The 25734-nt window shown below is 45.6% G+C and overlaps 2 protein-coding genes across 20 annotated transcripts in view; both read left to right on the top strand.

The window, feature by feature from the left end:
* The window catches only part of RC3H1 (ring finger and CCCH-type domains 1), a 65634-nt gene extending 54913 nt beyond the window's left edge, over positions 1-10721 (top strand). For 10 of the 19 annotated variants that reach the window (XM_086617817.1, XM_086617818.1, XM_086617816.1 and 7 more), the window contains 3 exons: positions 871-1041; positions 1637-1752; positions 2980-10721. In XM_086617817.1, the coding sequence (XP_086473943.1) occupies positions 871-1041; positions 1637-1752; positions 2980-3133 (441 nt within the window). In that variant the 3' untranslated portion in view covers positions 3134-10721. The remainder of the gene's footprint in view (positions 1-870; positions 1042-1636; positions 1753-2979) is intronic. The other 9 variants (XM_086617826.1, XM_086617825.1, XM_086617824.1 and 6 more) reach the window with 4 other exon arrangements.
* A 1792-nt stretch (positions 10722-12513) lies between these two features.
* On the top strand, positions 12514-22550 carry SERPINC1 (serpin family C member 1). Its single transcript, XM_009986226.2, has 7 exons — positions 12514-12525; positions 17650-18028; positions 20297-20512; positions 20848-20985; positions 21078-21471; positions 21818-21882; positions 22107-22550. The coding sequence occupies exons 1-7, from the start codon at positions 12518-12520 to the stop codon at positions 22278-22280; spliced, it is 1374 nt and encodes a 457-aa protein (XP_009984528.2). The 5' UTR covers positions 12514-12517; the 3' UTR covers positions 22281-22550.
* Positions 22551-25734: the final 3184 nt, after the last annotated feature.

The following is a 25734-nucleotide window of genomic DNA, read 5'->3' as shown; positions in this document are numbered from 1 at the left end:
TGGTTATTTTGGGTAATAAACTGAAAGCTGCAATCTCTTGTGTTCAAAGCTGCAAGTAGATATTTGAAATCCAGGAGGCTTTATCGATTTACCTGGTAGAAGGTTGTAGCAATTGCTTCATTCAGTCAGAGCACGAAGATCTAGCTTATTTTGGTTTCTTTGCAAATGAATCAACATTTCTACTTGAATACCAGCCAGCTGTTCGGTTGTGTGGAGGAGTAGATGGTGTTTTTAAAAGTAGACCACACGCTTAGGTAACTGATTCCCAAACATTATCAGATTTTTGGAGTGGCTGATGTGGTTACTGCTTTTACGTGGCTGCTAATAACTTGCCACTTGTGAATGACTGTGGTCACTTGCCCCTCTCTGTTCCTGTGCTTCCTGGTCTGGGTCAGTAGAGCTACATATTGACATCCACATCTCAAGATATTTTGTGTTTGAGTAATAATACTGACTCTGCTGTAGAATTTGATGAATTCTACTGCTGTAAAATACAGCAGCAGATCTGCTCATCTGCTGCATCTTTTGTTCAACAAGCAGCTCACAAGAGTAGTGGTTCTGTTCACGTGCTTAATCTCAGTTTTGAGAAGGGAGCGGTATATGGGGAAAACCCATGCAAATTTATTACAGTAAAAGGTATTGAACACTGCTTGTTTAAAAGTGAAAAAGCTTGTCTGCATGTAAAAAAAAAAAAAAAAAAAAATATTTAAACTTGAATGGGAAGTGATTTCAATTGGGACCTTGTTGGGATGGAGAGAGAAGGCCTTGGTTTTGCAAATAAGCAATACTCTGGAGTTATGGCCTAGAGCTCTTCCTGTGCTTGGTGTGTTGTGTGCTCAGTTGTGTATGTGCTTGGCTTTATGCATTTAGGCTGTTAGTAACAGGCTGCTGTTGCAGAGGGAGGCGACTACCCTGGCAGGCCAACCACAGCCCCCACCCCCACCTCCCAAGTGGCCTGGGATGATCTCAAGTGAACAGCTGAGCTTGGAGCTACACCAGGTGGAAAGGGAAATTGGGAAGAGAACCCGTGAGCTGAGCATGGTGAGTGCCATGGGGGTGGGAGGCAGAGAGGTGGAGTGGAGAGCTGTGTAGCTGGCTGCAGCCCTTTCTCCCTGGCAAAAAGGCGCTCTGCTGGATGATCCCAGCTGGAGTCATCCATCTCCCTCTTCACCTCTTTATTCTTCAAAACCTCCTGAGAAGTTTCTTGATTCTTCTTGGCGAAAAATTTGAATTCTAGCAACTTTAAAATACTCTGCTGTTACTTTGTCACCATTTGAAAGTGAGGGTGGCACTGAATTTGTTGAAAACCATGAATCATCTCCAAGGTCACTGTGCCATGAGTTGTATAAACATAGAAAACATCATCTGCAGGTTCAGTCTAGCAGTGAGAAGTCTGTGTGCTGTTACCGTCTATGGTCTTTGCTTGTTGTTACAAGAAACGTCCCTTCCTTTTGGGAAATACTGTGTCCTGAGAGGAGGAGCATATCTTACTGAGTCTGTTTTCGTGTCTCATGGCTTCTGTGGGTTACACTGTATGACTTCAATTTACAGGCCTTCATCGTCGGTCTCAAAGGATGAAGTCTCAAGTTCTTTTAATACAGTGTTAAAGAATTTTTCTTCCGTCCTTTTTTTAAAGGAGAGTCAGTCTTCACTGGATATAAAAAACAAACTGGGCGCCACTAAACAGACAGAAAACGGACAATTAGAACCGCAAAGCAAGGTTCCAGCTGAGGACCTCGCACTGACATTCAGGTAATACAGATCTTCAACCTTTCTTTGTCTAACAGGAGAATGACTTAATCAGGGTCACTCTCTGCTAGGTGAATAATACCCCTTACCCCTCTTTGGCTCTGGTGTGGAAATATCTACTGGGAAGAGGTTGTACAAACCAAGTTTTTATGGTGCGAGTAGGAACTAAGGGCCGTTTCAGCTGACGAGTAGGTGAGTGGAATGAAACGGTGTGTCAATTAACGCAACAGAAGAACTGCTATGTGAGTAAGACCAGAAGTCCATCTTGTTGGTACTGGATGCCTAGTAGGGAGGAACAGGAGATAAAAAACAACTGTAAAAGAAATCTTTATCTACTGTTTTAGTTTCAAAGAAATGTTCCAAATGTGAGAGGAAAATTATTCCATCCTGCTAAGGTTTGTGATGTGGATGTTGTCTAGGAAGGTATGTAACTTTGAAACAAAGTTCATTTTTATTTGTAGGCAGTAATTTTTATCTGTGCAGGTGCTGGGATTGATTTAAACTCACATTTGATAGTCAAAATAAGATGTTGGCTGGGAATGCTGGAAATCTACAGAGCAACCATTTTCTGATGGCTGCAAGTGTCTGTGTGTATTCAGGGCAATACTTTGAACAGAAAAACTCAAATGCTGCACATGTTTCACTAAGTCGAGTTTACATAACTCCATGTGAACAGTTTGGAATCTAGATACTTTTTCGGAAATTGTATTTATTCAGAAAATGTATCCCTCTCAATGGTTATGAAGTCCTATAACCAATCCTTGAGTTCTGTGCTCCACCATTAGATTGAGACCTCCAGAGCAGAAGCTAGTTTCCCCGTATGAAATTCTGGAAGTAATGAAATGGAAACAACTATTTCTTTTTTTAAAATAAAAAAAAAAAATAAGTTAAATGTTCTGGAATGTGTGCATGCTACAGATTGATACTGTACATCTTGTGGCATATACTGAAATACTTTGCACAACATGTCTAATCTAGAACCCTAAAAATAGTAGTCTTGTTTGTTTTCAGTTAGCCTTATATGAGTTCTTCTCCTTCTGGTAAGTACCTGCAGCATACCAGACAACCTATTTATTATACATGGGAAATGTTTACATACGTTCACAACTGTTTGTTGAAATGCTGCAGCAGCAAACATTGAAGTCCTTTTACTTAAAAAAAAAAAAAAAAAAAAAAGAAAAATCTCAGTAATTACTTCTCTTCACCCCTTTCTCCTCAACTTTCTTTCAGCAGTGATGTTCCGAATGGATCAGCCTTGACACAAGAGAACATTGGCCTCCTGTCAAACAAGACAGCATCTCTCAGCCTGGCAGAGGACCCCGAGGGAGGAGGAGACACCCACGACTCCCAGCGAGCGGGAGTTACACCCACGTCTGCTCCATGAAGTGAGGCCAGCATACCCCAGAGTTCCTTTTGCTGGGGTGTTGGTAGCTTCCATCACGTTTTTTTTCCAGGGGTGATTGGAGAAACCCAGGAGCAACAGCAGTAGCAGAGCAGCAGGTCCAGAGGCAATGTGCACAAACACAACTACTAGAAACAAATCCTGCACATAGTTCACATTAACGCATTTTTTAATTAAAAAAAATGAAAATTAGCAGTATCTGCAAGCGATTCAAATTAAATTTGTTTTTGTTCTGTGAATGAACTTTATTTTAATAACTTTGGACGCCTTGGATCCCAGGGCTTAAAAAAAAAGATATTATATATATACTCTGTTTGATTAATTGTATGATCTTAATGAAGTAGGTTTTTTCTTTTATTTTGGTATTATTACATACCCAGTGCATAATTCCTGATCACCTTAATTTCTTGACGACTAAAACAACCTGGCCGCTTCCTGATTATGGTTTAAGGGTAAACAAGGAATGAGGGTTGGAGAGCAGCTGTGAATTAGTGTCAGAAGACGTGCAGCAAATGTAATTCTTAAAACCATTGCTCCCATTGTGGCTAGGAGCTGAACCCTAGCTTGTGCAAGACTTGCTTAAATAATTTAAGTTTAAACTACAAGTGACAGAATCTTTGCAGTGCAACAGGTGCAATACTTGGTGTATATGTCCCAGCACAGGGTGTGTAACTAAAGAGGATGACAAAATAAGTGTCCAACATACATTATTTGAAGGTTGCTGGCCTTTTATTTTCTGTTGAGACTGAAGAGATCAGCAGAACGTAGACCAGTCTACTGCAGCATGCATGTTTCTGAACTGGTTAGCCAGGGCTTGTGGCAGAGAGGCTTAACTAGCCAGTGAAGGCTGTGCAGCTGTGGCTGAGGCAGGATCTCTGGAAACAGGAAGCAGAGTGAACATAAGGTTATGCAGTTGCTGGAAGGACGTTACCTGCAGATGAGCTGGTGATCTGTGTTAGTTCATCCAGCGTTTGCTGGGATTTTTTCCCCCCTTCCCACTGTGCCTTCAAAACGAGCTTACCCAAAGTCCATGCAATGAAGTTGATGCAGAGGGACTTGCTGACCTCTCTGCCTTTTGAAACAGGTCTTTTTTTGTATACCTCCTTCTCAGCAACTCTTGCCTTTTTTCTTCATTGTTATTTTATTATTACTGTTAAAAACAACTCCCTCTATAACCTGATGATTTTTTTTTTGTGCTTGCTTTTGTTCAGCGATCCATCAGTTATTTGATTATAATGCTGTTGTGAGCGACTTCTACTGATGGAGACCATCATCTTTGGTTTGTGTGCATCAATGATGGCAATCTTTAAAAAATAAAGGGGAGTTTTTATTTCTCTTTTTAAAGTTGGCATTGTTTAAAATCTGTGTGGATTTGCATGTGACACCTGAGAATGAATGTGCAGCTTGTCTGCCACTGCTGCAGCGAATCCTTCCTAGATTCCCCTTTCATAGGGGGAAAAATTGCATCAAAATAACTACTTAAGGTACAGCATGGATCCTGTCAGAAGTAGTCGGAAGTGCTGAAAAGCAAATTTTGCTTAATAGAGCTCGAGTGCTCCTTCTCCGAGTAGATGCTTCGTAAGCATAAGTTGGAGAAACCGTAAGCATTTCTAGATGTTTTCTTTAAAAGTTAAAGAAATGAAAGATTTTGTTCTTGCTGCATGTTTTTTGACTCTTTCAACATGCAGTGGGGTGAGAGTCTGTCTATGAAGAGCTCCACGGAGAATGATTTTACAGTGCTGCTCCCTCCACACCTTCTCGGCCTGATCTCGTTTTTTATTTCTGGGTTAGACTACTAAATTGGAAAGCACTGGTTATGTAATAAAATTACTGCATTGCTTTGGTTGGGTAAAGCAAGAGTTAATAATTTTCTTGGTTTTTAGGTTTTTTTCCTTAACTTTAACTCCTGCTGAGGTCATAGCAACCTTGGGCTAAGCTTTGCATTCATCATACTGTTAAATAAAACAAAATGGGGGGTGGGAGGGCATACAGTCCCACTATTGCCTACCAGTAGGAGAGTCCAAACAGAAGACTCTTTTGAGTAGCAATTATTTAATTTGCCCAGTCAAGGCACCGCGTTTATATACTATTTCACATTGAATTTGATTATGCCCTACAGACCTGGCTGGTCAAGGATTTGATACACATATTGGCTTGGGATTCGAGCTTTCTTTTTTATTTAAATAAAAATTTATATATAAATATATATATACATATATACATAGTTATATCTGTATATATATTGGGTATGTTTTAAGAATTTTTTCGCATGAGCGCAGCTGTTGTGATCAAATGTCTGGGAGGTAGAAGCACTGAATGAAAATAAAGGCATTTTTTCAGCGCACACCCCCACGCTTTCCATATGTCTTCACATGGGTTTGTTTCGCTCTTAGTTGAACTTCGGCCTCTTCAATGCCAAGAGTAGTTTTGGAGCTTGCTTTTTTCCTAACCCCTCTTAACTTCCAGCAAAGAATCAGCCTTGCACTAGAATAGCTTCATCTACACCTTGCCCTCGTCCATCCCGTATTTCCTGCTTGAGGTCTGGCGTTCTCCTGGCTCCCCTTGGAGCTGAGCAGAGCTGGGCTGATGCACTTTTGAGCCTGTCAGGTCTGTTCTTCCTTTCTGTGCTCTGGGCACCACGCTGATGACCGTGTTGCCCTGGCAGCCTGCTCACAAGGCAGCTGATGCAGGCGCTGTGCCCTGTTCTCCCATCCATCCTCGACTGCAGAGCACCACCCTCAGGTCAGCCTTCTCCTTGTTGGTTTAAATTAGTTTACTCCTTCCTGCTGTGTCTTTATTAACACAGGGAGCTCATTTCAGTTGAGATAATAATTAGTGCAATATTCTACTCTAGGAGGACAAGCCCAGAATGTACCTTTTTTGATTGTCTTGATATAAAATGAATTTCCAAACGGTTATGATATTTTTGAATCTACAGATTCATTTTCAACACTAGGAAGAAAATCTGGAGGGGCAACAAACTTTCTATTACTTGTGCCAGCTAGTTTCCTTGGCAGGTTAGGGATTAATTTTTTTTCTCTCCACTTTTGCTCCTGGGAGAAATTCTACCTATTGAGATTGCTGGCCTGCTTATGGTGAATGCTTCCAAAACCTGCGGATTAGAAGGGAGACCTTACTGTTGTTTTTTCTCCTTTATTCAGCTCTCCGTGCTGTACTTTGTGCATAGTGTCCTTGTTGTGATCAGTGTGTCCAGGTGAATGCCCTGTTTGCCCAGTGTTATAGTTTGGCTTGTTAAATAGTTTGTTTAATATCTACGAAAAGTATTGATTTTTGGCTTTGTTTTTTCCCCTCCTCCTCTTACCCTCCTGCTTTTTTGCAGAATTTTAGTTGATCAAACAAGTCAAACAGCAAAATGCAGTGCATGCTTTTAAGTCTTTCTGGAAGCTGCACCTAAAATTTTCCCTTCTTGTGGAACGGTATGTTAGTACAACAGAGAGGACAGATAGCTCTACATATAACGGAAGCATTGATGGTTCCAGCAAATAAGCAGGGAATGAAGATGTTGTGAGTAGCTGTATCTTGCTACATGCATTTCTATAGCCCATCATTGTCCCAGTTGTACAGGAGCACTGACCACCTCAGTGAGATCGGTCCCAGCTTGAAAATGGTTTAGTTCCTTCGACTCGGGCAAGAGGAAACAGTATTGCAATGGTGTTAGGGCACTACTGCATCGTTTGGTAGGTAGGTTAGATGTTCTGCAGCAGTAGACAACTTTGAACACTTACTGATACTTGGGTTTCAGCCCCAGCATGGACAAACCACCCAGAATAGGAAGCTTCCGAGTGTTAGGTTAAGCTTTAGTGTGTTAGTGATTCAGTCAGTGTAGAAATGATGCGTGTTTATTCTGTAGTGTTATTTTCCTCCTTCTTCTGTCAACATCTCTTCTTCCTTTCCGATGACCTAGTCCTTTTCTTAATAGGAGAAATGGACACTCTTTCCTCTGCCCCTCTTGTATACTGTTGGACCCTGTCCCATTCCAGAGTAGGAATTTTTTTTTTAGATCAGAGCACCTTTCAATCTTGCAGCGCTGTTATTCCCTTTCTTCTCAAGTTCTTCTCGGTCTAGTTTCTTCTGAGCCTTGTGCTCTCCCTTTTGTCCATACTTTCCTTCCTTTCCTTCTGTGGCCTGCCCATTCGCCCTCCCTGATTGTGTAACAGTGACAGCTTGCTGCCTCAAAACAGAGCATTCAAATGAATTCGCTTAGCCAATAACTTCTGTGAAGTTGCCTTTTCTAATGGTGTTATTACTCAGTGATGCACAAATGTGATATTGCCCCTACTGGTAGGCAAACGGGGGATCTGTATAAACATGGTAAACTGCTGTTTTTCTTTAAAGGAGAGCCAAAGACTTGTGCTTTACACTTTTTTTTTTTTCCCTGGTGTAGCCATTTTGATTGTCAAATCTTTGTAGGGTTTTGTGACTTGACTGTATTATCCTAATAACAATTTACAAAAGTTAATGATTGTCAAGCCTTATCCATGCATTGAATTGTGGAAAATCATTCCATTTTCTCATACAATTTGCAATGTACTGAGATGTATCTGGGGTGTTCTGACATGTTTTCAGTCTGTCATGCACTCTCTTAGCTGACAGAATGGCTCATTTAGAGAGGGAGAAGGAACATAGAAATTTGATATAATCAAAGAAGCCTCGTCTTTAAGTGTTTAAATTGAATACTGATTTGAAATGTCTTCAGTTACAGTAAAAGATAAATCCGTGTTGCAAACGTGACTGACTTTTAAGCCCATTGGAACCGAAAAGACTTGTCAAACTGTAGCATTACATTAAATTAGATGTGGAAGAAGCAAACTTGTATGATGATATCGTCTCTTGACAGCACGAATTGAATAAGGTGGGGTAAATTCTTTATTAGAAGGGAATAGGAGTGAGGCTTTTCATTGGCAATACAAGAGGGCCACTTGCATTTCCCTTCCTTGATCTAACTTAAACTCTTGCAGACTGTTATTAAGGTTTTCGAGCTCGGAGAAATCTGTGAGTCAGAGTAGCATAACCCCTCATTTCCCTTGCCGTTTCTGTTTATAAATCTGGACTATAACGAAGCAGACTTACAGCATAGTTACCTGAAGAACCCCAGTATAAAGCATCTTCAGTTGACTACCTGTTTCAGACCCACTTTTATCGTCCAAGAAATTCAGGAGGCTCAAGAGCAGGAGTGCCATCTCATCTTTGTTTTTCTAAAACAGGGGAGAAAAAAAACGCATGTAAGCAGTGTGCTGGTTTTGTGCTTGTCTGTGTACATGAAGAAGTTTTTCTAGTCCCAGAGTAGTTAGAAGGAACACAGAGCAAGACTGGGGCATGATGTTACCTTCTTATTCAACTTGTGTCATCGTTCACTTTCCAAAACACACACTTCGTATTTCCATCTCCTGATGTTGCTAGCACTGATTTAAAAACAACCAAAAGCATCGGTGTGTCAGCAACTTAATTTTTTGTGTCACAATAAATCAATTTCCCTGGGTGAAAACAACAAGTCTTCTTGAGTTGTCTAAATGGTAATTTAGACATGAACCGGAAAAACACCTGCTTTGCTTGCATAAATGTAAACTCTGAATTTATGAGGAAAATGAAACAGCTCTTCTGAGCCACCTTTTAGGTAGAGCCTTGGTGCTGACAGTTGGGTGGTTGTTACTTGTGGAATAGCAGCATACAGATTACGTAGCGGAAATTGATTCGTTCTCAGATCAAATATAATCTGAAATGTCAAAAACTTCACTGGGGATTCTCTTTTTCTGTGCTCAGCTGTTATCAACTGCGCTATTTTCTGCTGAAATGTCAGAGGGGTGAAAGACGCTAGGGTAAGTTAGTTCCAAGTTGTCCAGTATAGGTAAGCAATTTTGGGGAATGTTATTCCAGCAGTGTCCTTATACAGTTAACATGTGGTCTTTATTCTTGTGTAGGAAGAAGAATGTAACTGCTTAGTGTTGTCACAGTCTTCGAGGCACTTCTCGTGATGCAGGTAGAGCCTTGATTAGCAGGGAAAGGAGAACAAGCTTAATATTCGTTTTCTTTATAATTTTTTTTTTGCCATGGCACGTGTAATGTCATGCCGTGGAAACTCTTTGAACACTATGTTAAGCAAAGAGGGTGCAGCTTTTTCTGAAATTTCCCAATGAAAAGAGCACAGGGCAATGCGGATTTGTCTGCATCGGGAACATCCCAGTCATTTGAAGCTTAAAATACATGACCATAATAATCAAGATTGGATGCCTATAGCTTAGTAACCTAAATAATTAACTGATCTTCCCCAGGCAATCTTTGCAATTCTAGGGAGTTTGTTTATGATTTTAGTGCAAATTGCCAGGTGTTCAGCATTTGGGAAAACTTAGGTGCCTGACTTCATCCAGCAAGGCAGGTGTCTTTGGATATGCAGGTTGGATGTTTTCATATTCCAGGAAACCACTGATTCTAAGATCTGGGATTTTTAGGAAAACACAAGGCTTGTCAAGTTCAATTTGAAAAAATACAATTTTGGGAAGGATGGAAGCGACAAGTGGTGCAGTGTCTCTGAAAATTAAAAGCATTAGAGATGATGGAATTACGTAAGAAATGTATATGGGGAAAATATATCTGTAAGCAAAAAAAAAAATCTTGTGGAATATTTGATGTTTAAAAAATTACTTGCTTCTTTGTAATATTAAAAGGATTTATTAATAGTTCTGTGACAGACAGTACTCACAAGTCTTTGGCATCCAAACCGGATTGTGTATTGGATGGATCCCACAACTGGATGCATGCACTGACCTCTTTGTTTCTAGCTTTTTAGAAAGAAACTTGGTAGCAGCATTTTATAAAAGTGTAAAGCCACCTGAGATGAAGGAAGAGAAACCCTACTCACGTCACAGCTGCTGCACAGTTTACAATTGGTACCTTTAATCCGCAGCCTCTCCTAAGTGAAGCTGCTCTAACGGGCAAATCTAGCACATCAAATGACTTCCAGTTTTTTTTCTAATCTTCAGGAGTTCTCCTTACCCCTTTGGCCTCGGCTTGCTGTGTAAGCAGCCTCTATGCTAAGAGGAGCTTTCCTTGAACTCAGCTTAGCAACTGTGCTGGAGCTTGATTATTTTTCCCTGTTTTCTATAACTGGTAGCATACTGTCTAGCTCTTTCCCCATTGTATTCGTTGCTATGGGGAGGAAGAGTTGAGACAAGGCATGCGTTGGAGGAGGGAGGAAGAGTTGTGGGATCTTGTGTATGACAGCTCCCACCCCTTCTTTGAAATCATCTACTTCCAGTTGTGGGATTTCTCTATAGATTACTTTGTTCCTGTTTTTTGTAAGCCTAGTTTTCTTTGATCTTGTTAGTTCCGTACAAGTCTCCCCGAGACATTCTGCAGTCATTATCACCTTTTTGGGTGGAGTTTATTTTATTTTTTGGTTTGTTTGGTTTTTTAAATAACTTTTTAACATTGGTGCATATATGCTTGGGATAGAGCTCATGTAATTTTCCAATCGTATTGATTGTATGTGATTGTGCCCTGCAGAGGTATATTTAACAAAAAATAAAATAAAAAGGATAGTCTAGGTAATAAAGGAGACCATGAGATTTGTTGAGTCAGGTTATGAACTATTTCTTGAATTTATTTAGGATCCTGGATAAGTGTAATTCTTTGTCTGCTGTTCTCATAATCAATGCTAAACAAAATGTCATGAATTCTCTCTTTCTCTTTGAAATGGTTCTTTTCTTGCTTTTCCTTCTTCTGCTGTTTTCTTCCTTTCCTGCTTCTCTTTACTATAAAGAAAAAAAACAAAACTCAAACCTGAGCCTTTATGGGAGTGGCTGACTCTGGATTGATATTGTGAAGATTTATTGTTTGTAACTATCAAAACATTTTTAATAAGAGTAGAGATTAAGTAGAACATACGAGAAGAGTTCCATAAACTGAATTTCTTGAAAATTCAGGGGAGTTTTCAAGTCTTGTACATACAGGCCTGATCATGGGGAAACATTCGGAGGCACAGAGGGCATTGAGATGGCTGTCCTTGAAAGGTTAGATGCTTTACTACCTTTTGGAAAAACTCCGAGGTGACAAAAGGAGTAGAACAAAGAGTTCACTGTATCCAACTGCCTGTGTCTTTACTCCTGCAACATACTTTCTAAACTTGAAAGGAAAGCCTTGTAGATGTTAATGCTGAAGTGGGACGGAGTGGATTGATGGAGGCAAAAAGATCCAGAGATCTGAAAGTCAGTCTTTGTCTCCTTTATTTCTTTTTTAGAGCTGTAGAGCCAACAGTGTCACTTTTGTATTAAAAACAAGGAAGCGGAGACCTATTGTGTGTGCATGGTGGTTATATAGAAAAAGCCATATGTTGAAATGCTATTTCTTCTTCCATCTTCACCTTCCTTTATCTCCTTCTTAAAACTGACTCAGCCTCATCTTGCTTCCACATAGTGTCTAAGGGTCCTTTGAGTTGGAGATTCAACAAAAAAATGAGTGTGGAAGGGTGGTGATTCACTACTTGGTTTGTAAATAGATAGAAGTGTCTACAAGGTCTTATCTGCTTTTCTGTCAGCATTTATATTAAATGATAAATTAATGGAGAACACTTGGAAATATCTCTCATTTTGTGTCTGGGATGAATGTGCTTTCTTCTGAATTTGGCGTGAGGTGTAAGACTGGCTGTGTAAGACCGTCTCCAGGTCAAGGTGTGTCTGTTCTCTGCTGGGCTGGAGCGTAAGAGATGCCAAACAACAGAAGTCGTGTGCTTCTGTTTGAGGGTCTGGTCTCCTCTGACTGTGCCTGTAAGCGAAGTGGCTTCTTCATGTGTTCAACAGAGGTGAAGAAGAAAGGATACCCAATTAACAAACTGGATTAATTTGCTCGAAGAGTGCCTATATATTTAAAAAACAAAACTGAACAAACCCAACCCTGCACAACGAGGAGCAAGCAGTGTGCTCTTAATGTTGAGCCTGCTTTGGAACTTGCCTTAAAGTGAGAATAAGGTTTGTCTCACAGTCTGGCTTGTGGTTTTTCATCTTCTCCTTTCACTTCTCCTTGTGGGCTTTAGCAAGTCAGTAGCTGGCTATAAACCTGACACTGGCTGAACATACTCTGATACAGAATAAGCTGCTGCTTCACTGAAAAACTGTTCCAGGGCGAGCGCAGCCTTCCGCCCTGGGAGTTCCTGCATATGTTTATTACTTCTGCCTTTGCTTTTGAGCCCAGGCACTGTGGATCCAGCGTGAGGTGTGTGCTTTGCTGGACTGAAGCCCATCGCTGCTGACTTGTTAAGCTCCCTCCGCTTCTACGCAGTTACATTTTCTTGCTGGATGGCTTGAAGCATGCAGTTCCTGTAAAGGAAATCGTATTTAGTGAGAGCAGTCCAGGATGCTCAGGTACTCACTCACTTAAGAATTAAAAAAAGTGTGCATCTGCAGTGGTTGGCTTTTAAAGAAGCTCTGAAGTACTGCGGCGAGTCAGATCCCTGTGGAAGGGAGTGGTGGCTGCTCTGCACCAGGAGATCCTGATCACCAGGAGATCCTGATCACCAGGAGATCCTGATCACCAGGAGATCCTGATCACCAGGATACATCACAGCTCCACGGGCATGTGGAAAAGGCAGCAGCACCCTGAAGCAAAGGGGTCCCCTGTCCTGGCTGGGATGTCCTGAGTTGTTTCTGTAACCTGCCCCATGATTGTGAACTCTTGATTCCGTCTCCCGGACTGAGTGGGGGAGAGACAAAAACTGAGGCACGATGCCTGGTCCCTCTTGCCCTGGGCCACCAGGCACAGAGCTTTGGTGCTTGGTGGTTTTGAGCATCTGGTCCCTGCTTTGGGTTTACAAACTGCAGCTGTGGGAGAAAAATGGTCCATCTGCTAGAGCGAACAAGACAGCTAATAATTGGTATTAACACACTTGTGGTTCTGGATGCTTCCTTAGGTAGAGCTCTGCTCAGGTGTGAGTGCTGGCTTGTTGCTTTGAGCTGAACTGGCAATAAATTGCCACTTACAAACCCCTCTCCAAAAAAATCTATTTTATCAGCTAGCCTAAAGGGCATGGCTTGGGCAGCTTACAGATCCCTTCAGCCCTACTGTGTCAATTCTGGAATTAACTTCGGTGTTAATAGGGCCACCATCATTTAAAAAAAAAAAAAATTCCATGCTGAGTTTTAGGTGTTTGGCCTCTCTTTTACAGTGAAGTGAGTGTGCAGTCAGTGTACTTTGTCACACTGGTGAGAGTTCGTTCACTTGAGCTATATGGCATGTGCGAAATACCGTAGGGGTTTGCTGCTGTTTGTGCTCCATTCAACTGCCTCTGGGCGCGGGGTGAATGGAAACCCGCGCCTGGATGGCTGCCTGCTGCTCTCCGCTGGGCGTCGAGGATCCTGAATTCCCCCGCAAAGACCCTGGCACCTGCAAGCCTAGGAGTTACCTTGGGAAATGAAACACCAGCCCCTTGGAGCAGCAAGGTACGGTCCTGCAGCAGGTTTCAAATCCCAAACCTGCGGGTTACCGGCTCGCGCCGCAGGGCTGGCCCCGCCGGAGGAGCAGGCACCTGTGTGCGTTGCTGGGCAGTGTTGAGAGGGGATTGTGTAGCTTTTGGGCTTGCTTTTCAGGAAGATATCCCTGCTTATAGATCTGATGAGAGGGCAAGAAAGGTGTTCTGTTGGGCAGAAGCAGTTTTTTCAAGTGGCGTTTGTGGTCCCAGACTGTGGAGGGGCACCCATGAAAGCAAAGCTGGGTTCAGAGCGTGTCTTATGTGCGTTTATTCCCACAGTCTCTCCCGTTTTTATTCTAGCCCATACTGACATAGTAAGGGCTTTTACTTTCCCCCAAACCAGTTTGCAGCTGCATTTTCCATTCAGACTTGGGTTCTTACGGGTGACTTTAGCAGCTGCTGAGCCGGCCAGCTCCTGGCTTTTGATGTTCAGGAAGCAGTAGCGTGGAATTTGTAGAGCAACTGCATCCTAGATCTCAAATTGTGTTGCAGTCCTGCTCTCACCACTGGTACACGTGGGCTGGGGGTGGGGGGAGACGGTATTAACCCTCAGCTTTCCAGTTGTGCAAGTGAAAAGGTGAGTGCAGTTAAGAGGGAGATGTATTGGAAACTGCTGAGCATGAAGTGGGTCAGTTTCTCCCAACTTGTGTCCTTTTCTCTGGGAATGGGAGGTGACAGAACTTGGGGCAGAGGAAAACGTTTTGCTGAACTACAAGATACTAAGGTGAGATTTACAAATACCTTAAATCATCACGTTTTCACCTGAACTTTTGAAAGTTTTGGAGTTGTTTTTCATGGTATGAGCGGTTAATTTTCTATTGGTGAGAACTCGAGGCATTGGCACTTGCTGAGGTAGGTGGTCGAACTTTCCCTTGTCAGATTGAACTTTAAAACCTCTTTCAAACTAAACATTGCTTTTTTTTTTCTCCTACTCTTTGCTTAACCTTCTGCAGCCGGTCATCAGCCTTTGGCCTCAGCATCCTACTCCCCTCCCACCCTCCCCTGCTTTCGTCTCAGCTCTGCTTGAGCGCAGAAATCTAGTGGGGAAACTGCTTTGGACTGGTTTGGGCTCACACAAGACTGCCTGTCCTCTTAACAATTTGCATTTACATCCTAAAAGTAGAAGGCTGGAGGTACAGGGGCAGGTAAGAGAAATCAATTCAACTAATAATTCATTATTAATTGACTCCTTGTCACAGGTTTATTTCCTTTCATAGGAGCCTGTAAGTTTTAGTTGCTGCTGGAGTGTTTTTACTCTGGCCATGGGCCTGAGGAGCCATTCCGAGAGGGTCCTCCCATCCCAGCTCTCAGGAAGGCTCTCTTCTGTGCAGCTCACTCATGTGTCATGCTTGACTTTTATCCCCAACCTGTAGCAATGCTTCATGGTGTGGAGAGCAATTCGTAAGGTCAGGTTGTCCCAAGTAATCGCTGATCTCTTGCCCGGCTGTAGAAGAACACTGCTGATTTGCCTTGCTGGTTTTGGGGGCTGGGGGGACGGGAGGCTTTTCTTCTCAAGAGCCTAAGTCAATCTCAAAATGGTTTGAGAGCTTAACATGTGCTGAGCAGGGTGTTTGCTGGAGGATGAGCTGTGGGTCTGCAAGCGCAGTTAGTCGTCCTTTCATGCAGCAGTGAGAAACTGGGATGGAAATGGCCTGTGCTGGCTGGAGCTGTGTTTCACAGCAGGAGTGGGTTGGGGGGAGTTTCTGTACGCTTGGCTGCCTAATTTTGAGCTGAATCAGCAACTCGTTCCTTGGCTTGCTACACTTCTTACAGAGGTGAAGCAGAGGAAAAGAACCCTTCCTAATTTTTACATTCTTCGTTGCCAGTAACCCCTTCCAGGCAGTGATGTTGCAGTAATATTTTTGGGATCTTTCCAGGATGAAAGCGGTTGACAATACGGAGTCCGTGGCAGTGCTGCAAAGGAGAAAGGAGTCGAGGAGCTGTGGAGGGAGTCGGAGTGTTTTTCCGCCAAGTGCTACGGCGAAGAGCTGGCTTAAGAAATAGCAAGGGCTCGTGCTCTGAAGGGCAGCTGCCACCTCTTGGGGCAGGTAGATCCCCACAAGTCTCACATCTGCCTTCTTGCAGGAAATTCTGTGGACATAGATTGGGTATGTCAGGGGATGAGCCAGCCTTAGCAGCTGATAAACTTGATTTAAGGCATTAGTGTGAAGTCCCGTGTCTCCTCTGAGTTGATGGAGTCAGGACTTTACTGGGAAGTGGAAAGAGGGAGTGTTTCCCGTTTAATCAGGACAAGGTGAAGATGAGGTGCTGTCCCTACTTTTGTGCTTAGGTTTTAAATGTGAGATTAGCAGCGCTGTTCGTGGTGGAGGACGCCACGATCTGCCTCTGTCTTGACAGAAGCAGGCGGCTGTGCTTGTACAGGCAGGTCAGCAGACGCTTGCGGACATGCCTTTCCCTGGAGGTGAGCGGAGTGACAGGGCAGGGACTGCAGCCAGCTTGGCCTTTCTGCAGTGGGACCAGCTGCAGGCACGTCAGGGCTGCTGGAGCCAGCAAGAATTAAGCAGGAGGGAGGGCTGCTGGCAGGCAGTGAAGGCTCACACTGGTCCTAGCCCTACGGCTGCGGAGCACAGAAGTGTGCCTGGCTTGTTGCTGGCTGATATTTTTTTTCCTGTAGGAGTGAAAGGTTCGGAAGAGCAGTGTTTCCTGGAGTACTTTCAATTGTCTGAATAGTTTTCCTTTCTCTTGCCCTCCTGCCCTGGGTGGTGGTTTATATTTCTGTATTTGGTTGACTTCCCTCCCCTTTTAGATTTTTTTTTTTTGCTCTCTATGGTGTTGCATCCACACCTTTTGAAAAATAATCTGTTTGTTGTTACCAGCAAGAGCGGTGGCCGTGGCCTGAGCAAGTACATCTTGTTTTGGTGTTTTCTTGCAGTACTTGTTGCTGTGCCATTAGCATATGCTAGAGAGGGCCCCTTAGGGCTTGATACAGTCTCGGTGCCAAATGAGGTAATTTCTGCTTTTGTGGAGCAACTGGAGCTGAGATGGAGTCATTGCCCAAGAGCCTGGGAAGGGGGTTGTGAAAGAACCCAGAAGGCTCCTGCTTCCCAGATCGGCCCTTGAGCCGCTCCTGTTTTCTTCCCCCCGGTGCTGGCCCACCAGTACTGGCGAGACGTGGAGATCATCAGTGCTAAATGCAGCTGGTCTTTAATTTAGTCACTCGGGAGGCAGTGCTTGGTCGCTGTGGCAGTGAGTACATGGGGGCAGGCAGGACCTACCCAAGTTAAACATCTCTTTGAAAGAGTCTTCCACGGCAGGCAGGTCCTGGGCAGGCTGCCAGCCCTTTCCAGTAGTTGTTTCCCGAACTGTAGTGGCTGCGGTCCGTCAGCTTCCTCCCACGGGGTGTGTCAACAAACCCAACACAGAGTCACGTAAAGGGCATCTCAAAGCCGTGGCGCACGGGAAGCCTTGTGTGCCACTCCGTCGGCCCTAGGATGGCTGATCAGGCCTTGCGCCAGAGCCGATGGGATGTGCAGATTCCCTGCTTTAGCAAAGATGGAAAATACAAATTATCTCTGCCTTGCTGGGAGATTTTCAGAGACCTGCTTTTGCTGGAACGTGGTTATTAACATTAGCCTACCCTCCTTGGGTACCACAGACAGTCACTTTGCATTAAAGTGTTGTGAGCTTTGGGCAAGAGTAGCTGTGATGCACCAGCTACACCATACACACATAAAACACACTTTTTAGGGATTAAAGATGCTCAATGCATGGAGGGAGCAACTCCCCTGGAGACCTCTTCCCTGTCACCTTTCTCCTCTGCTGTAGCGTTTCCTGCATTAGTAACTTAAATAGCGTAAAGGTGAGGTGAGCCTCACCTTTCTGTCTGTCCTCCTGGTTTATCCTGCAGCTACAGGACAAAAGGACGATTGGAGAGGACCATCGCTCTGATGTTGTCCCTCCTGTCACCCTGATGTTGGCTGAAACGGGCCCGTGGGCTGCAGCGACAGCGTGGGTTTTCCGGGCAGGCGAGGGTGTATAAGCTCTCTCTTTCTGGTTCCAGGACAATGCGTCTTTTTGTGGTGTGTCTCTTCAGTGTCTGGGGGCTGGCTGCCCCTGAGCACTACGCCGTGGATGACATCTGCACCGCAAAGCCACGTGACATCCCAGTGAATCCCATGTGCATCTATCGAAACCCCGACAAGAAGCTCCAGGAGGGTGAGGGGCAAGAGCCAGAGAAGGGCAAGCTCCCAGGGTCAACTAACCCCCGGGTCTGGGAGCTGTCAAAGGCCAACTCGCGCTTTGCTGTTGTCTTCTACAAGTACCTGGCTGACTCCAAGGACAACGGGGAAAACATCTTCATGTCACCCCTCAGCATTTCTACAGCCTTCGCCATGACCAAGCTCGGAGCTTGTGGTAGCACCCTCCAGCAGCTCATGGAGGTCGGTGGCATTTGCTCAACCTTTTCCTGTAGCTGTCACCAAGGTCTGAGAGACAGCAGAGGTGATAGTGGCCAACCACTGCTAAAGGGTTCTCTGGTTCAGGATGGCTCCCTGGCTTGGGAAGTGAGACCTTTGCTTAACCAAGCACCTGGGAAGGACATATATAGGCTGCTTGTCTCTGGATTCGTTTAGATCCCAGCTCTTTCCTCTGGCTCCTGATCTGGATCCAGCATTCAGGGTGGATTTCCTGGGTTTGAGAGGTTAGTTTTCATTTGGAGGAAAGGAAGCCCACTTGAGAGCTGAGAGAAGGGAATGGGAACAGTTTGTTTCTTGCAGATTGGGCAGGCAGTAGTGGAGCTGGTAGCTAAGCCTTTTCTTATGCAAAAAGCAGGAAAAGCCCTGATACCAAGTCCCCTTGGGAGAGGCTCTTTTTCACATTCCCTCTCTCTCCCCTGGGACAAAAATAAGATGCGTGGGACACCCTCCAGTCCACCTGGCTTCCAGGGCTCTGTCACCCTGCGGGAGCATGGGAATAAGAGTTACTTCTTGAGAGCCTCCTTGTAGTAATCATAAGAGCAGCCTGAGCAGACAGCTTCTGTCTGTCTGTGCTGGGCAGTATTACAGCAGCACAGTAAGGGCCTGAGCTTCCCCAGCACGGGGAGCATGTGCGCAGGGAGCCTCTCCCTCCAGCCGTGGCTCCTGAGCTCGGAGGGGAGCTCTGGTTCTGGATGGAGAGGTAGTCCCGAGTTCTGGCTCTTGCATGGGACCAGTTAACTCCCTGCCTGTCCAAGCACCCTCCTCGGTGTCAGACCCTCTTGCCTGACAGCTTTGAGGCGTTCATCTGCCATGTGAGGTTTGGTACTGCCCGTTCCTTCCTTGCAGATGGGAGACCACAGCCCAGGGGGGCCTTTCTCCTTGTAATGAGGAGGTGTGAATTAAACTGCTCCACTTGTCCTCCCAGATCCTGCCTCTGGAGTAAGTAATATTGCGGTCACTTGCCGTCATCCACCCATTCTGGGTGGAGGAGAGCAGCGAACTACATCTCATACCTTCCCTTCTGGGCAGCCCTTCCCACTGGAAGGGGACCCTTCTCTCACTGAACTACCCAGGATGCAGAGCTGTGTTCCTAATCCCTCCTTTTCCCTACAAAAGGGCCAGTAATACCCCATTTGCCTCATAGGAAACGGTGCCAGAGATCCTGGATGTTTGTGTGAAGCAACATGCTATGCAATTTTCTGTGCCTTAAAGCCCTGAGGTTGGATAGTAGTAGACAAATCACAACTGCCCTTCCAGCTGGTAGCTAGGAACAAATAAGGAAAAATTCACTGTGCTGCAGAAATGTACCCTCAAAACTATTGCTACATAGTCCCATTCCCTGCAAAAATAGATAACGTGTACCAGAGTTACTCAACAGGCCATGAGAATTGCTCCTGGGAAGGAGAAGCCTTTGGCAACATCACAGGGGAGTTTAGCACAAACCTTGTGAGCCCTCCTGTGACCTGCCCTGACCCGAGGGCTGCATCCAGGCCCCACCACCATGATGCTTGTCTTGTGTGAGGCTCTTGCTGGGTGTGGTAGGTTTGTGAACACTGTGCATAAACTACAGTGATTTTTAACAGCACTGGGGAAAGCCTCGTGGTTCATCTGCCAAGCTAGAACGTGTTCCCTGACAGAGGTTGGAGTGCACAGAGAAAAACCTATCCAAGACCTTAGTGTGTCTTCTGCACGACCACCTAAAGGGTCTTGCTAAGTCATGGCCACATTTGAGACAGACATGTACAAAGTGATGCATCTTCTCCTGACAGCTGGGGGAAGGAAAGTGGGTGGGGAACAGAGGCAGGGAAAGAGGCAGATCCAGGCAGGCACCCTGCCAATAGCTCTAGGGAAGACACTTCAGTGAGCCAAAAGTGGGTAAGGTGCTGGGTCGAAGACAGTCAGAAGCTGGGACCAGTCAAATGCAGAGTATGGAGAGCAAGGAAGCCAGGGGTAGAAAGAGGAGCAGTACCTCTGCATGCTGAGCAGTGTTTAATCCTGCATTTTGGACTCCTAAACAGAGTCTCAGGCTGGTGATGTGTTGCTTTTATGCCGGTTTGGGTTCCAAATTAAACACGGAGGGAGAAGCTCTGAGGGCCTGCAGATTTCTCTGCTCCATGACTTTGGCTGTTGAGCAGAAGGCAAAGGCTATATCCTCACTTGCTGTGAGGCTTGGAAGCTGCGGGAGCACAAGAACCTGCTCATGGATTCCCTCTCACGGTTTGGTTCCTCCAGGTCTTTCGATTTGACACCATTTCGGAGAAGACATCCGATCAGATCCACTTCTTCTTTGCCAAGCTGAACTGCCGACTTTACAAGAAAGCAAACAAATCCTCAGAGCTGGTATCAGCCAACCGCCTCTTTGGGGAGAAATCTTTAGTCTTCAATGAGACTTACCAGAACATCAGCGAAATAGTTTATGGAGCGAAACTCTGGCCCTTGAACTTCAAAGTGAGTTTGAACTGCTTGGGATCTCTCCTTGGTTGGTTCTTTTCCTCACCACCATCGTTCTGCTTTTGCCACGTCTCCGTCTTTTGCCCGCAGGGAGCGCCGTGCTCTGGGCACGCGGGACATCAGTGAAGGCAGGAGGGAGGATCAGATGCAGCTCCTGTCCGAGCTTGCCTTAACCACAGTCACTTCCCAGCTTCTTGTTTCTAAATGGCCGCAGCGCTACGCTGGGAGCAGTGTCCTCCCCGAGCACACACCCTGTTCATGTGTCTCCTGCAGAAGGGATACAAAGAGATGTTCAAAACCCTTGACTTAACCTCTTTTGGTGTCTCCTTCAGGAGAAGCCAGAACTTTCCCGGAAGATCATTAATGAGTGGGTGGCTAATAAGACAGAGAACCGCATTACAGAAGTGATCCCTGAAAGAGGTATTGATGACCTCACTGTCTTGGTCCTGGTCAACACCATTTATTTTAAGGTATGGCTAACAAAACTGGGGGAGCAGCTCATTTCCCTGGGGAAAACACAATGCTCATGTTTGTCTCTGTCCTCCCCGCCTCTCCCTTTTAGGGGCACTGGAAATCAGAGTTCCCAGCTCCAAACACAAAACTGGATGTATTTCATAAAGCCAATGGTGAGACCTGCAAAGTCCCAATTATGTACCAAGAGTTCATATTCCGCCACGTGTCCATCCCCGAGGACAAAGTGCAGGTGCTGGAGCTGCCTTACAAAGGGGACGATATCACGATGGTGCTGGTCCTGCCCCATGCTGGGACGCCGCTGGCAGAGGTGGAGCGAGACCTGACACCGGAGAAGCTGCAACACTGGATAGACTCCATGAGGGACGTGTCTCTCTTCGTCTACCTCCCTCGCTTCCGCGTTGAAGACAGTTTCAGCGTCAAGGAGAAGCTGAGAAAAATGGGGCTGGAAGATCTCTTCAGTCCAGAACATGCCAGACTTCCAGGTCAGATGTGGAGACAGGGTGGTGCAGGGTGGAGGTGGGGGTAACCGTTCCTCCACAGGTGGCAGGACAGTTAAGTGCAGCAGCACATGAAGAACAGGAACACAAAAGCGTTTAGATGTTTCTGCAGTCAGTGATGGACTCTGGTCAAGTCCCATCATGGACTCGCAGCTCTACTCTACACCAAGGGCACAGGAATTAAGCAGCCAATTGCAGTTGGTGGAAGATATTTTTGTTTTAGAGCAGATGTGCCTTCTGCTTGAACACAGGCCATGTAGGATGGCAGCGTGTTCTCTCTTGAGCTCTTGTCTAGAAACATAGTTTTAACTTTCTCCATTTTGTATTTCAGGGATCATTGCAGAGGGCCGTACAGACCTGTACGTATCTGACGCTTTCCACAAAGCCTTCCTCGAGGTAAGCCTGGTTTTGTCCCAGGGGCGTCTTCCTCTTTGTTTTTAAAAACATGAAGCATTAAAAGAAAAAATAGCTCTGAACCCATGGCATTCACTTCCTCGGCGACCTGGGGCTTTGGTGGGAGGCAGGAGCTTGGCACCCACCTGCCGTGGCGAAGGAGGGCGAGCCCTCTACGCAGTGCGTAATGCCCGTATTTTAATGCCACCTTCTCTTTTGGTTGGTAGGTGAATGAAGAAGGCAGCGAGGCTTCAGCTGCTACAGTGGTCACCGTCTCCGGCCGTTCCTTCCCCATGAACAGAATAATCTTCAATGCCAACAGGCCTTTCCTGCTTTTCATCCGGGAAGCTGCCCTCAACACCATTATCTTCATGGGCAGAATAGCTGATCCTTGCTCCTAAAGGGGCTGTCAGGGCCTCGCTTCTCCCTCCTCTGCCTCTGGCAAAGGGGCAGTAGGGTATTGCCACAAAGCCCGGGCTGCTCCTGGGGTGGTTGGTCTTACTGTTTGGTGCAAGCTGCAGGGAGGGACAGTCTCCAGCTGGGCTGCTGCTGCTCCTCCTGGCTGTGTCAGGTGAGGGGGCTCCGAGGGCTCCTCGCCTGCTCTGTCCTTCATTCAAAGGGGGAGCGGAATTTCTTCCGGCACGGGTAATTTTGTGGCACCCAAACCTGAGTCCAGCGTTGCTGTCATTCTTTATATCCAACCCTCCTCCCTTCCAAGCCTCCAACTGTAACTCTGATCCCCCGGTACATTAAAAACCTGTAGATCTGTACGTAACAAACCGATCTCTGAACGGACAGTTTTCACTAAGTCACTTCTTGGACTTATTTGAACTTTCCCTTTCAACCAACGGGCCCTTCCCTGCGTGCCCCACTCCCAGCTGAACAACCCCCCTCTGGAGCAGTGGGTGGAACAGAAACGTCTTTGCGCGGCTCCGCGTGGCACAGCCGGTAGGCGGAAGAGCTGCCAAACACCGGAGCCCTACTTGCCAACAGCTCTGGCGTGTCCGAGCACAGAGCAGTCACTAGTGGAAGCCTCCTACGAGTAGCGAGATTTCAACTAGTTTGATGCTAAAAGTTTAAAGTAGGGGCATCTACAAACCACGACAATGCCCCGGTGTGGTAACCAACACCCATAATTCTGTTAAATATCTGTTATTTCACCTCCAAGTTTACTCCTAGGGCTGAGGTGTCCTGGCCTGCTGCCATGCCACACAGGTGGACCACAGGTCAGATCACCCAAGGTGGTTGCGCTGCTGTGGGACCTCTGACAGGGTGGTCTTCAAGATGCAGAAGCACATGTGGTGAGCTTTCCTCTAAGATTTCTACATTTAAGGCAGCTGTTTAAAACAAAAAAGGGCAGTGAGTCCTGTCCTGTCGTCAGGACGTGCTGCCCAAGTGTTGTGTGCAGACAGCTGCTAAAACATCAGTGGATGGCACTCCCCAGCGTGCAATTTACTCTGGATTTTGTAGAACCAGTGAAACATCTGCCTTTCTGGAGGCTTCCTCTCAGCAGCAGTTGCCACAGCAAGCTGGGCAGGGGAGGAGGTCACTTAGATGTGCCAGTCTGCGCAAGAGCTGGCATGAAAAGATGTTTGGTGACTCCGTCTCTAGTTTTGGAAGCAGCTAGAGATTTTGCAGCACACTCTCTCCTCTTCCCCAGTAGGAAGGCTTGAGCCTCTGTGTTTGTGTTGCACGTGGTGCGTGGTTTGGACATGGAGAAACACCTCCTCTGTTGTATCGTGGGGCTGTGGGGACTGGTCCCCTACACACACACACGAGACCAGTAAAGCACTTGTCCTTTTCGTGCTGACCTCTGCCGTTGGGCTCTGGGCTCTGGGCTCTGGAGGTGGAGGCAGCTGGTGAAAGAGGAGGGCTGAGGAAACACCTGAACCAAAATGCTTCACCTGCCATGGCCTCTTGCTGCAAGAGGAATCGGGCGCTTGGCCGGCAGTGAGACCACAGTGTTTTCTCCTGCCAGTGAGACAGAAAAGGGCTGAGCCTGCAGAGGTGGTGAGACAAAGCTCATTAAAAAAAAAAAAAGGCAGAAGTCATCTAAGATGCCAGGGAAAGCAGCCTGGCACAGCCCAGCCTCTCCCACGCTGCCAGGCGCAGGGCAGTGCGGAGCTGTAGAGCAGGGAGCGGGCACCACAGCTGGTTTGAAGTGGGCAGCAAAGAGAAAATCAACGTCAGATCAGACCAGTCAGCTACAAGACACAGACGAGGATGTGAGTATTAAACCATTTAATTCTCAAACCACTCACATGCATAATGTTCTTTTACACAGTGTTAAAAGAAAGAAGAAAATGCGCTTTGTTTTGCTTTTTTTTTTAATACAAACAGAATTTCAAGTATACATTTAGAGAATTTTCAAAGATTCCTACCCAAGTTGCTAAGTTTTCATTCACATTGTTCTTAAAGCTGTCCGACGAGAGCGCTTTTTGCTAAACTGCTTTCAATGCAATTGTACAGTCCCCTCTACCTTGGTTTTATTTCCCCCTTCCCCAGCTCTGGTTCTCTTCCCACCCTTGCCTGCCCCCCCTCCAGCAGCACTGGCCAGCCCTCTACACCGTGGCCACCGAGCTGGTGGCCCCTCCAAAGAGCTTCTGTTTGCCAGTTCCCACTGGAAGAGGAAAAGGAAAGCGATGGTGGAGGACCAGCTTGGGAACAGCTTGTAAAATTATTTAAGAACAGTCTGATATCCACAAGTGACACACAGCAGGCTCATATTCAACCTACTGCTGACTAGTGTGAACACTGACTCTTTATTTTATTGAATTAAGGATTGCAACCAAAAATAAAATTAAAAAAAAAAAAGAATAATTAGTACAGCAGGAAATTTCTTAACTGTGAAAGTAAGTCTTGAGTGTTAAGACATTTGTCCTAAAAAGTTTGATTTCTAGGTCAACAGTTGAAGGTGACAGCACAATTTTTCTTACAAATGGTCACTCTGCAAACCAGCTCAGAGCAGAATCAATGTGGGACACACAAACTTGGATTAAAAAAAAAAAAAAAATTAAAAAAAATACTGAACTGACGAGGGCTCCATATCCACACGACGGGAAAAAAAACCCACAACCCCAGTAACGACTTCGTCGTGGCCTTGCTCGTTCAACTTGGCTCAGCCCTGTGTTGTAACTGGGTGGTAACTTCTGACCTATTCCAAACTGGGTTTCAATACTCTTTACGGAGAAGGATGGGTCCTTCTTGACCGATTACAAAAGCGTCCTAACGGGCCGACACACGCCGGCCCCGTTAGTGCTACAGCACGGCTGGGCGGTGGCAGCCCCTTGGCCGCGGTGTGGGCAGGGGCAGTGCCAGGCCGGGGGCTGCGGGAGCGGGAGGTAGAGCTGCGGGAGTTTTCGGGCTGCTCGGGGCAGCGGAGGGTCTGGCAACATGGCTCCCCCCAGGCTCTGGCTGACAAGAAGCCACCTACGTGTACAGCTGTGTCAAAAGCCAGCAACAGCCGTACTAACCTTACAATTTAAAGTGCATTTCTTCAGTAAAGGGTTTTTTCTTTTTGTTTTTTCTTTTTTTTTCTTTTTTTTTTTTGTTTATTTTTTTTTTTAAGAGGAACCTATTTAAAGTGCTGTTCTAGTTTGGAAAGGGACTCTGTTTAGAAAAAAAAATGGCACCTTTTCACATGAGAGATCTGCTCTCTGTATGTGTCTGTGTATATATATATAAATTTGCAGAGTCAGATCTGCTGACTAATGACCAACACATAAAAGTGTGTTGTTTTTTATTTTATTGCTTTTTGTTTTTACTGCTGCCTGCTCTCTTGGAGGCAGGAGGGAGATGGATTCCCCTCTTACCTTCCACACCATTAACTAGTTTCCCACTGCAGGAAGTCGAGCC

The sequence above is a fragment of the Tauraco erythrolophus genome, chromosome 10, assembly GCF_009769465.1.
Source record: "Tauraco erythrolophus isolate bTauEry1 chromosome 10, bTauEry1.pri, whole genome shotgun sequence".
NCBI lineage: Eukaryota > Metazoa > Chordata > Aves > Musophagiformes > Musophagidae > Tauraco > Tauraco erythrolophus.
This window is presented reverse-complemented; position numbering and strand designations above follow the sequence as displayed.

Bases quoted from the DNA above. Each gene is read 5' to 3' on its own strand.
- SERPINC1 (XM_009986226.2), top strand. The intron at 18,029-20,296 runs GTCGGTGGCATT...TGGTTCCTCCAG, and splicing joins CCCTCCAGCAGCTCATGGAG to GTCTTTCGATTTGACACCAT. The intron at 21,883-22,106 runs GTAAGCCTGGTT...TTTGGTTGGTAG, and splicing joins TCCACAAAGCCTTCCTCGAG to GTGAATGAAGAAGGCAGCGA.